Below are 12,721 nucleotides of genomic sequence, written 5' to 3'. Positions count from 1 at the left end.
ACACACACACACACACACACACACACACACACACACACACACACTTGTTTTTTACTCTATCCTTCCGAAACCAAGAATTAGGCAGGTTGAAACACGAGCAAAATAGGTTACTCTTTTAAACTGTATTCCATGGGAAGGAATGAAGAATGTGTCCTATCTGAAGCCTAAGAAAAGCATACATGTAGATAAAAACAAATGGTAAAACCAAAACAATACATTGAAAATGAGAGACACTGCTAATCTCTGCTTGTAACATTCACAAATCACAGTCACATGTCAAGTTTCACCTCATGTGCTAAGAAAAATCATAGAAAAGAAGAAAAACAATCAAGCATCTACCAACATGCCACTATAAAAGTGCATGGAGAGAAGTGCTTTACATTACCGTGATAGCAAATGAGCCACGAGGTCTGATACTGGCTAAAAAATAAAGACCAGGGCAATTTTTTCTAAAACCATTTCTAGGTATGTTTGTACTTCATCTCCCAGCATGGCTGAGTGCGGTGCTGGGAGAAGGACCCTGCTCATTTTGCTGCTCTGCACAGTGATACACTTTGTGGGTGCCTCCTGCTGTCACCCTGAGCTCTCTGTCTGCAGCACGCTTGAGTTGTGTGCCTGCAGGCACCCTCAGGGCAGATTGCCGCCAGATTTCTGGAGGAGGAGCAGTTGCGGAAGAGGAATGGTCATGAGGACCACAGGGTATTCAATAATGGTGGGGAAGTGGTATAGATCAGGTCTCTCTAACTTTGGAGCAGCTGGGAGCCACACACTGCATGGGCCCCCTTCCCTGAATGTCCTTTAGGAATTAAAGAATATAAAGACCAGATTTTCAAAGGCATTTTGGTGCATGAAAGTGCAATCAGATACCCTGTGGGGTTTTCAGAAGTCCCTAGAATCCTAACTTGCATTGATTTCAGTGGGAATCAGGCTCATAAGCACTTAAATATGCCTACAAAGTGTCCACATGCATTCTTAGGTCCCTAAATACTTCCAAAGCTGTGGCTTTTCAGTTCTTATGCTACTGAAGTGTGCTTAATATTTTATCTGAGTTACATATACTGGGAAAGTCTATTGACATTTTTTGCTGTCCAGTTTGGGGCTATTTTTTAAATGAGTGTTTCATAATTAAAGGTTCCAGTGCATCCATTTAATAATAAAATGTTTTAAAACTGGTTGATTGTTTAAAGCTGGTAAGAAGTAGCTTCCATGGATAAAGTTGAGTAGTAGGAAAAAAGCCTTTGGGAATGTTACAGTTAAGAAATGTATTAATTTATAAAGTCAAGACGGAATGTTTTGGCCTTTGGAAACTTGAAACTATAAACTCTATAAAACATGACTATCTGAACTGGAATGTGCATTGTCTTGCAGTTTCACTGGTATAAATTTCTTCTTTCCAATCTTACAGAATATGGTAAGTCTAATAAACCAATTTTCTTCAAATGCTCTAGCACTGGCAACATTTTAAGGCCACATTCTGCAATCTTTACACTAAGACTTTATCTGCCCCAAAAGATAAACTGGCAAGGAATCAACATAAATAAATTAACACTGGACACGCAGGCCAAAATACGTAGGGTTGCACTTCTTTAATTCGGTTTCTAAATTGATATTCCCAAATAGGTACCATTTTCTTGTAGGAGAAATCTCTGGTAATGTAGTCAATCTTCTGAATGATTGTTACTCAGAGCAAAGGTTATACCAGGGGTGGACAATTATTTGAGCTGGAGGGCCACTTAACAAGTTTTGGTGAACTGTTGAGGGCTGCATGCATGCGAGTGCACACGCGCACACACACACAGATACACACAAGCTGAGTACAGACAGACAAAAAGCCCAAGGCTGAATCAATTCAATCTTCACAGGTTAGTCTAAACTACATAGATTGAATTGAGAAGCAAGTGAACAGACATTCATTTTGATTCTGGAAATACAGCTACATGCCTGCAGTGGCCCAGGCCAGAAGCCTGTGGGTGCTGGCCTGAGCTGGAGAACACAGCTTGGGCAAGGCCACCCACCCTGCAAAGCATCCTGGGATACTGAGGGACTGTGAGTTAACTTGAATCTGGAGGGGATCTGGGACAGAAGGTCAATAAACTGACTTTACCTAACTCAGTAAGTCTGACACTACATCCATCCAGGTTTATCTTAAACCACTTTTGGCCATTTTGAAAGCAGTTTATGAGCAGTGAAGTTCTGTTGTGTTACAGATTTGAACTGGTTTCTGATCACGTGTACACACACACACACACACACACACAAAAGAGTTCCCAGCAACTGTCCCTGCACCCTCTCCCCAGCTCTCAGTCATGAGCATGTGGCTGGGTTGGGCAGGAGCCACACCAGGCACTCCAGCTGCACCAACATGGCCTAAAGTGGCATGTGGGAGCTGTAGCCCAGCAATGTGCCAGGGCCTCGGGGCCTCAGGGTGCAAGAAGAAGTCGGCCAGGTGTTGCAGGTTATCCAGATCTGGCCAGGCTGGTGCCGTGCTGTGTTCCTCACTTCTCCCTGCACCTCCTCCCCCATCCTGAATTCTTGGCAGGTGGCCAGGCTGGGTCCGTGCTGCTCTGTGTTCTCATGCCCTGCTTCAGGCCACGTGGCCACAGCTGGAGTAACCAGCCTGGCTTCTGCCCAACCTGGCTGCATGCCGGGGACTCGGAGTTGGGCAGGAGCCACACCAGGGTCACTCAGGAACTGTACCAGCTGCTCCAGTGCACCCACGTGGTGCAGCCTGAACCAGTCCACAGGAACAGAGCATGGCACCATATTAGTGGTACCCATGCCCTACCAGGCTCCGGACCAACCTGGAAGGGCCTGGAAAACCATGGCTCCTGGCCATCTCTTCACACCCTCCCCTGCCAGTGGGGTAAACCATACTTGAGCTTCAGTTCTCATCAGGGGCTGGGCTGTCTGGTCTGCAAATGGTCACAGGGTCAGAACTGCACACAGACAGTCTCGTCGGGCAGAAGCCTGGCCGGGATCTCAGTGCCTCCTGCCTTGGAGCGCACACTGGTGGGTAGGGGGTAGGCAGGGCAGGCCAGGCTGGGGAACAGAGTGGCTTCCAGGCCACTGATGCTAAAGCTGCTGCTGCTGCTGCTGCTGCTGTTGCAGCCGACTACAGCAAAGGGAAGGAAGAAGAGTGAGAGGCGCCCAAAGACAAGGCAACCGTTGGCCAGATACAATTCTCCTTTAGAGGAGTGGCTGCAGGCTGGATATTCATTTGGTGAACCATTTGGTGGGCTGGATCCATTCCATGGGCCGTATTTTGCTCACCTCAGGTTATATTGTAACATAAAAGATTATACAAGGACCTAGGAACAACTGTTTTGCTGTTGTGAGAGATGATTTTTTTTGCCTTCAAAATATGTGTGCATAGTGTAGCAAGGCAGTATGTGTACCTGCCACTTTAAGGCCCTGGAGCTGGCAGCCTCCAGGTGCCTAATCAGGGCAGCCATTTTAGGCTCAGGCTGCCTATATAAAGAAGGCAGTTTGGCTGCTTGGGGGGGCAACAACATTGCCTGGCCTGAGGGCTGCTGAGGTTCATCTGGAGGAGCTGTAGGGGATGGCAGGAGGCTCCTGGTCCTGGGTACGACTGGAAACTACACCCTTCCAGGAATGGGTGGCCTGGTGGGGCTCCCAGTGGCACAGGAGCCCCCAGGAAATGCCAGGCCAGTGATCACCCCAGTGAAAGCTGGGTTGGGGTGCCTTAACCCCTAGCCCTCACCTTAGGGTGGGTCGCATACACTGGAAGTGTTTGTGGAGGTGCAAGCCCTGAGGAGAAGATTTGGAGGCCAGGTGTGGCCAAGGCTGACTGAGCCCTGTGGTGGTTTGAGACCCCGAGGAGGAGAGTTGGGGCTAGGCACGGCTATGGCCACCTGAGCCCACCTGTGGAGGGAAGCCCTGAGACCTTGAGTAAAGGGGGCGCTATGAGCACTGTGGAGCCTCCAGTGTGAGGGGGGCTCAGCCAGAGGGCAAGAGAGCTGAGTCCTGACCCCAGTAAGTCCTCCAATGCCGGGAGGCAGAGTTTGGGTCAATTATAACATCTGAGCCCCAGTTGAGGGGGCCAGCGCTGTGGAACCACAGCAAGAGGGGGAAGTGATCAGAAGCCCCAGAAAGGGCAATGTGGAGCCCTGTGAAGAGAGAGGGGGCTCAGCCAGAGAGAGCGAGAGCTGAGCCCTGACCCCAATAAGTCCTCCACCGTTGGGAGGCAGAGTGTGGGTCAAAGATAACATCAGCTGGAGTGAGAGTCCCCAGGGTGAGATCCTGAGGCACCAGTCATGGTGTGACGTACCCCAGCTCCCCATGTCCATAAAAGAGGACCCAGAGAGGGTGACCCTGGGATAGGAGTACGGGTCATACATCAGGGCCTGCCAGAGCGTCCCCTGACTGGCCCAGGTGGGGGCCAGGACCAGGAAGGTCAGAAGGGCAAGGAGGCCCACCAAGAGGGAAGACCAAGAGCCAGGGGCCTGGGGTCCCGACTGGCTTGGAGGTGGGCCAGGGCTAGTGTGACCTTAAGGTCCCAGTGAGGGGACCACACCCAAAGGGGAACCAATGGCAGGGCGATATATAGCCTGGTATGATGGCAGAGTCTGCCTGAAAGGAGGAAACCCAGGTGGGGTCCTACAGTAGGTTTCTGGGCCCCATTGTGGGGGACCGGCACGTATGAGAACATCATGATGTCATCAGCGAGGCTTGGGCTGCGGTGTAGGGGAGGAGTGGAGCTGCAGATAGGGCCCTCTAGCAGCGGGGCAGAAAATGGGCTGCCTCCTGCCTTATTACATCTATTAATTAATCAGTTAAGACCAAGGCGTGGTGGGCAAAAAAGTGGGCGGTTAGCCCAAGAACAGGTGGGTGGGCCTCGTGGAGATCAGCCCTGGTAGCCCCCCTGTTACACATAGCAAGCCCTATGCTTTTATCTATTGAAAAACTGTTCAATAACTAGAATTACATACACTTAGATTTCTTGAAATAAATTTTGTAAAGTAAATCTATCTTTAGCGCAGATGCTCCCTTTGAGTTTTGTCCAATTATTGTACTTAAATGTTACTAATCATTCCTATCTATTTACCAGGTCCTGTCAGACCAACCTGGTGGCCTTCTACGACCAGGTCACAAAATCCTTAGATGCAGGTCTCACAGTGGACATAATCTTTCTGGACTTTAGGAAGGTCTTCAACACTGTCTCTCACCCCATTCGCATTAAAACACTAGGAGACGGTGGTGTCGATGCCTACACAGTCTGACTGGCTGGAGGGCCACACCCAGAGAGTGGTGGTGGACGGGTCATTTTCGACCTGGAGGGATGTGGGCAGTGGGGTTCCGCAGAGCCCGCACCATTCAACATCTTCTTCAGCGACTTGGACAAGGGGGGTAAAATGCACCCTGTTCAAACTCACAGATGACACTAAGATGTGGGGAGAAGTGGGCACGCTAGAAGGGAGGAATAGGCTGCAATCGGACCTGGACAGTTTATAGGAGTTGGCAGATGAGAACAGGATGGGTTTCAATTCTGACAAGTGCAAGGTGCTGCACCTGGGGAGGAAGAACTAGCAGCATACCTACAGCTGGGGAACTCCCTTCTCGTCAGTGCAGAGACAGAAAAGGATCTTGGAGTCATTATTGATGCCAAAATGAACATGGGCCAATAGTGTGGGCATGCAGTCAGGAAGGCCAACTGGTTGGAGTACTGCGTCCAGCTCTGGGCGCTGCACTTCAGGAGGGATGTGGACAACATGGAGAGGGTCCAGAGGAGGCCACTCACATGATCAGGGGGCAGCAGGGCAGGCCCAACGAGGAGAGGCTACGGGACCTGAACCTGTTCAGCCTCCACAGAAGAAAGCTGAGGGAGGATCTAATGACCATTTACAAACTAGTCAGAGGGGACCAGCAGGCACTGGGGGAGTCCCTGTTCCCCTGAGCACTGCCAGGAGTGACTAGAAATAACAGTCACAAGCAGGCAGAGGGTAGATTTAGGCTTGATATCAGGAGGTGCTACTTCACGGTCAGGGCGGCTAGGATCTGGAACCGACTTCCAAGAGAAGTGGTGCTGGCTCCTACCCTGGGGGTCTTTAAGACAAGGCTTGACAATCACCTTGCTGGGGTCATTTGACCCCAGTACTCTTTCCTGCAATGGCATGGGCTTGGGCTTAATGATCTGCTCAGGTCCCTTCTGGCCCTACCAACTATGAAACTATGAAACCATTTTCCTTCAGAATCATTCCTGAATGGTGGCTTCATTTGTTTCATGCTAAAATTAGATCAGTATGATAAAAATATATATATACTGGGTCAGCTCCTCAGTTGAAAGTTCACAAAGCTCCACTGAAGTCAGTCATTTTATACTTATCAAGGATTAGGTTGCAGATTAGGAAGAACTTTCTGACTACGAGGGTGGTTAAGTGCTGGAACAGGTTGCCCAGAGAAGTTGTGGAATCTCCACCCATGGAAATTTTTCAAGAGCACGTCAGACAGACACTTGGCTGAGATGGTTTAGTCTGGGATGATCTTGAGCAGGGGACTGGACTAGATGACCTTGTGAGTACCCTTACAGCTAGGGTGATCATACATCCTAGGCACATTGGAACATTCCCACAGTCCAGTCCTGGCTAGTTGGTCAAAAGTCCTGGAGCAGAGTCCGGTGGGGATACCAGGCAAATGGCCAAGCGGGAACTGTTCCTGTTGGGTAGGAGCAAGATGGGTGGACTAGGGCGGGGTGGCCCTACTTTCTTCTGAACGTAAGAGCCGGTCTGTTAATTCTAATTCAAACACTCTGAGAGTCTGTAATATATCTATGCATCAGCAGATCTTTTATTTTAATTAATTCAAATTTTTCCATGTATTAGTTCAGTGTTGGCTAAACTGTCCCTTCTGCAAGCACTGGGAAGGGAGTTGTATCAGGCTGATGTAGAAGAAAGAAACAAACAAAAGACTGAATCCTGCTTTTGGATACTTATGACCCAGAAGAAACAATGTGTGTAATTTTCTAATGAATTTATTTTCCAATTGTGCCTATCTATTCTCTAGATACGTTCCAGCATAGGGGGAGGGAGAAATAATTATCTGGGGGGGCTGAGCATGTGTCCCCCCCCAGCAGGTAGGTCTGTGGAGGAAGGAGTGGGGGATGGGGAAGGGGCATGGGGATGGTAGCAGATTAAGGCCCCCATGGTGCAGGAGGGAGCAGGCCACAGGAAGGGCAGGGTGAATGGGGCCCCAGCTGTGCCGGGTGGTGGGACAATCGGAGCCCGGGCGGCTTGTCCGGGGGTGCGGGGAGCTCGCACCACTATGTGCACCCCAGCTGAGGCCCAGGGGGCACATATCCCCTGATCTGTGTGCAGGGTGGAAGTGGCTGCAGCTGCAGGCTGCACTTTGCACCCTGCTGGAGCTGCTGCTACCTCTGGACCCATGCGATACCATATACATCCCGCCACCAGATGTGAAGGGGGTGTCGTGCAGCCCAGTTCCAGCAGGCATGTGGTGTGGTGCTACTCCTGGAGCAGCTGCAGCAGGGCGCAAGCACACTGCACAGAGGCAACTGCCTCAGCTCTGGCACAGATCAGGGGGCACATGCCCCTTGGGCCTTCCCCAGGGTGCGCACAGTGGTAGGAGCACCCCTGTGCCCCTGGATGAGCTGCTCAGGCTCTGAGCATCCTACCACCAGGCCCAGCCAGGGCCCCATTCATGCCAGACCTTGCCCCTACCTGTGCCTCGCTCCCTCCCTTACCATGGGGGCGTCGTTCTGCTCCCCCCCGCCCCTTCCCCTGCACAGAATCGACTGATACTTGCCTGCTGTGCTGGGCAGCCAGTCATCCACATGCTGGGCTGTAATCCTGGCTTTGATCCTGGCTGCATGTGGACCCCTCCCCACTCCTGCTGCAGCTGCCTAAAGCCTGTGACTGGGCTGCCTTGATGCCCTACCCACTGCCCTGCATTTGGGGGATGCTTCTGCCATCTATGCCTTTCAGGCTTGCAGAGACAGTTTTACAAACACTATTATTACAAAACTTAAACCAAATTTCCTATAAAAATAACATCAGAGTGAGGCAAACTTTGACAGTTTTTTTGTAACTCACCTTGAAGTAAAAATCCTTGTCTTACTAATATAGCCTTCCCTAAATAAGACTACAAAGAACTAACAGCTGTCACTAGATTCTAGTCTTCATTTGAGAAATGTTCAATAAACAGATTTTCCTTAATAAGTGGGAAACACAAATGAACAGAAATACATCATTCCCTTGACATCTACCCCAAAACATTCAAAGTTAACAATGTGCCCATTTTCCCCAAAAGGAGTTAAACTAAAGTCAACTTACAATACGGTTACTAAAGAGACCTTGTGAGTTCAGAATCATCAGTTTTAGTGGCATTGATGTTTGACAAGATCAGGAAGGCAGAAGGCAAGGTAGAGGTGCACCTTATGGACTAACTGAATAGGCTATTCAGTCTATAAGGTATGCCCCTGTAACTTGCTTTGTGCCTGACTTCAGACTAATATAGCTAGCTACCTCTCTGCTCATGGGTGGCACCATGCTCAGCCATATGAAATGGACTGCAGTCAGTCTACACAAGAAACTTGCTTGGGTGGTCAGGTATCTTCTTTTCTTATTTGCGTTCTATATCAAGCACTAGCGTGACTCCACAAAGGCCCAGTCAAGTTTTATTTTTGGCTTCCATGACTCTAAGGCCTGCCCTCATGAGTCTATGGGATACTAAAAATGGTAGCCAGGCCCTGTACAGGCTCTCCAGTTGAAATCCTACTTTTTTCCTGTGAAGCTGCCATAGTGGAAGGAGGCAGAGGCTCCTGGAGTTCTGGCCTTGCTCCAGCCTGTGGCTGGCTGAGCATACAACTGGGTAGCTATGTTGCAATGTGTAACTAGTTTACCAGAAAAAATGACCGACTAATTTTCTTTGCAAAGCTACTTATTCATAGTGATCCATGAATGCAAAAGGTAACTCCCTCCCCCTCGCTCCCACAGTCTGTTCCTGTCACTCAGCTTGCATATGGTTTGAATGCGTAGCTCTGGTGCCTCTGTTTTGCCAGTAGCTATAATCCTATTAAAATGTTGCTAACTTAATTGTTTAAAAAAACTGCCATTCCCTAATAAGTGTAAGGTGCCGCACAAAGGGCTCCTTTTTCAGAGGTATGTGTTTAACATAGTGCAACAATCGGCAGAATCATTCTGGTCCCCTTATCGCTTTCCTACTGCAGGTTTAAAGCACATCTTGTTTATTATTCTTTTGCAAACCACTGTGAGATCTTTGAAGTGGTTGGGCTTCTTGAGACATTAGGCACAGGCCTGCACCTGGTGTGAAGCAGGCTGAGCAACTTTAATGTTAAACAAACAGCCATCCCAGCTGAGGACAATGTATGAGTTATTGATAATGGCAGCCAGGACATCCGCTATCCATCCAAAGCAAACTATATGTTGTCTTAGAAAAGCAATTTGGAGCTGCACTCTCTATTCAGACCAGTCTGATGTATTTAAACAAAGACTCTATTCTTTAATGTTAAAAAAAGGAGTCCTTTAATGTATAGGATGTGTCCAGATGTGTGATTTTCCCCCTTTTTTGGCTCTTTATGCTTTTTATTATGCCTCTGGTGCCTGCCTATGACCTACTCTTAAAACAGTACACATCTGAGACATTTTCTTTCTTACAGTCAAATCAATACCACTTGCTGGGTAATCAAGTGAGAAGCACACTAAAGTGCTTAAAGAGCATACACCAATTCCAATAAATACCACAGGCTGTGCTATATGGATCCTTAATAATGCAGTCACTATTTTGTCTTCACAAAGAAACTTACAGCTGGTTAATGGTTTTCTTTTGTTTTCTGCTTAAAGATGAGTCAGTTTTCTCCTCTCCTCTTCTTGGCAAATGTAATAGTTTTGACCTTAGAATCATTTTTTTTTAACACAAAATTTTCCCGCAGGAGCAGAATTGCTAATCAGTTTTATGATTTCTGATTCTTAAAATTAATTGGCATTAATGTATATCGAATTAAATTACTGAAGTAAATCCTGATTTTTATTATTCAGACAAAACTTCACACAGGCCCACTTGGTCAATGGTGCCTGAACATGAATAGGGATTTAGCCCTTTGGAATCATCTTTTAGTATGTTTATTGTAGGGACACTTAAAACATTTGTGTCCCTATTTTGATTACACTGTCACTAGCTTGATCCCACTGATTTTGAAATATGTCTCCAGTTCATATTAGTGTGAGTGAGAACAAAGTCAGATCCCCCATTTCCCTGGAAACAAAGGCTCACATTCCAGCAGGATAAACTCTGCCTTTGGTTATGTCCAAGCAGACACATTTAGTAACATGGTGCTCCTAAAGATGTGTGGGGAGTCTGCTCTGACACACTGGAAATCCAGTGTATTGGAGCAGACTCGATTAATCGAGCCTGCTGGAGCACACAAATCAACACGCTCCAGCAGCCTTCTGTGTCCTGTGTATCAGCATCCCCATGCATCCCTCAATGGAAAAAATGGTGGTGGGGTGCTTTGAAATAAAACATGTTTGAGCTTTAGTTCAAAGCACCATGCTGCCATTTTTTCAGCACGGGGACTACATGACACTAGGGCACTCTTCATTAGAGTGGCTTGCTAATTAAAGTGTCCAGTGCTATGTCCCACAGCCTGTGTAAAAATGCCCGTGGAGGTTATTCTGTAGGGAGGACTTTGCTACAGACATTTAAAAGGAAATATCTTGTTTGCTCAACATGGACGCTAAGGATCCCATGAACATTCATACATATGAAATTGGCTCCTATTACTGTGTTCACTTGATACTAAGATGTGGTTCTCCCTCCCATTTAACATGGGGGGGAAGCCCCTTCATTTTAAAATCTAGTACCAACCAGGGCAGTAGGGGCCAAGTGGCAGCTGTGGCATGGGCTCCAGCCCCTACCCAGACTTGGGGCTGTGGCCACAGCTGCTGCCTGTTCCATTTCCCCCCTGCCACCTCTGTACCCCACCATCGCCCCCACTACCACTCAGCCTCTCCTCCCTCACCTGTTCCTTTCTTCCCCACCTTACCTTAGATCCATGCTGGCAGACTGCATGCACACTAGAGCCTGGGGCACTCAGCATGGGCCCCAACCCAGCCCCGTAGCAGTGGTGTACAGCCCATGCATCTACTACAGGGCTGGGCTGGGGCCATGTTCAGTGCCCCAGGCTAGAATGGGAACAGAGCTTGCTGGCATGGAGCAAGGATATGATGGGGGGGAGCAGAGACTGGGGTAAGGGGGGCAGGAAGAGGAGCAGAAGTGGAGGAGAAAAGCTACAAAGGGGCAAGCATGGGGCAGAGGTGACAGGGGGGCAAGCACAAGCAGTGAGCAATCTGCTTGACCTCCCTATATCACCTGCCCCCCACTTTCTGTCACCTGCAGTGGTGGGGAAAGGAATGAATTAAAGATGACCCCCCTCCCCCCCAGTAATTAGGTTACATACATGGAAAATTATAACAAATTTATATTTTTCCATGTATGGAATCTAAGTGTTGGGGACTGTCTTAAATTCAGGGTCCTCTTAGATTTGAGTAAATATAGTATCTTGGTTTGGAGAAAGAGAGAGGAATTATTCCATGTTCCTGTCAGATGCTCAATGACTTCTTTATTGTTACGTAAGTTAAAGAGAACTGTATAGTATGCAAAAGGTAATCAGCACCTGACAGTATCATAGGAAAATGGGGCTGGATGGATCTCACAAAGTCATCCAGTCCAGTCCCCTGCTCAAGGCAGGATCATCCTCACAGGTCTATCTAACCTGCTTTTGAAAACTTTCAAAGATGGATGGTGCAGCACTTGGCAGTATAAGCCTGCTATGCAGGGTTGCCTGCAGTGAATTAGGTATGCTGCCAATCCTGGTTGCCAAAATAACTGTTTGCTTTATATCACTATCACTAACATGAAGTTAATGGACAAGCCTGTCCTGACAAACAGACCAGATCTCCAGCTGCTAAAAACTGGGGTAGCTCCAATGTGGGCAAAATAGCTTTGTCAGCTTATACCTGTTAAGGATCTGCTGTATGGCTTCTGATGCTCATTGGTGTGAAAGCAGTTGGGAGTAAATGTAATTGTAATTAGCAAATGAATGACAAGATAATTTCAAAACCAAAAGTCTAATGCCAGTCCTACCTCCAGCCTGGTTCTGTCTACATCCTTAGGTAGTTTCACCCGAACTCGATTTGTTACAATAAGCGTTTCATAAGGATAGATCTGCCAGAAAGAAAAGAATTTGTGAGCTCTACTGAAATATGCATCTGCAGTGTGCAAATGTCAGTGTGTAACTTACTAGTGTAAACGGTACATACTTGTATCCATATTTGACACAAACATTTCACATGGACACAATAAGAAAAAGGAACACATTTAACCTTGCTAGGATGGGCTGAATCTGAGCTTTCTTCCAGTGTTGGAATGGCACTTCTTACCTTGTATTCTGCAAGAGAACAAGAGATTTGATGTGTTAGAATTTGTAGGTTTATTTTACAATTAGATACGAGAATAGTTAGCAGAGATGGCTTGTTCACATGACTCCATTTCCCTTACATTTTTTCTGGGTAACTTCATGCCTTTTCACCCTGGTGCTCTGGATGTCCCTAACTGCTGAAACCATGATTCTGGTAATCTACATCAAGAAACTCATAAGATTGTTTCCTGACGCCATGGGGTTAAATCTGTATGTCTGGTACTCCAGACATATAGGATATTCAATCTT

At 47.7% G+C, this 12,721-nt stretch overlaps 1 protein-coding gene across 12 annotated transcripts in view; it reads right to left on the bottom strand.

Moving 5' to 3' along the window:
• Positions 1 to 12,721, bottom strand: part of ABLIM2 (actin binding LIM protein family member 2) — a 260,365-nt gene that overhangs the window by 14,143 nt on the left and 233,501 nt on the right. For 10 of the 12 annotated variants that reach the window (XM_019553313.1, XM_019553314.1, XM_019553317.1 and 7 more), the window contains 2 exons: positions 12,378 to 12,442; positions 12,139 to 12,219 (listed from right to left, as the gene is read on the bottom strand). In XM_019553313.1, the coding sequence (XP_019408858.1) occupies positions 12,139 to 12,219; positions 12,378 to 12,442 (146 nt within the window). The remainder of the gene's footprint in view (positions 1 to 12,138; positions 12,220 to 12,377; positions 12,443 to 12,721) is intronic. The other 2 variants (XM_019553325.1, XM_019553316.1) reach the window with 1 other exon arrangement.

The sequence above is a fragment of the Crocodylus porosus genome, unplaced genomic scaffold (genome assembly GCF_001723895.1).
Source record: "Crocodylus porosus isolate Cpor-Errol unplaced genomic scaffold, CroPor_comp1, whole genome shotgun sequence".
In the NCBI taxonomy this organism is placed as follows: Eukaryota; Metazoa; Chordata; order Crocodylia; family Crocodylidae; genus Crocodylus; species Crocodylus porosus.
The sequence above is the reverse complement of the archived record's forward strand: the minus strand, read 5'-3'. Positions and strand labels throughout refer to the sequence as shown.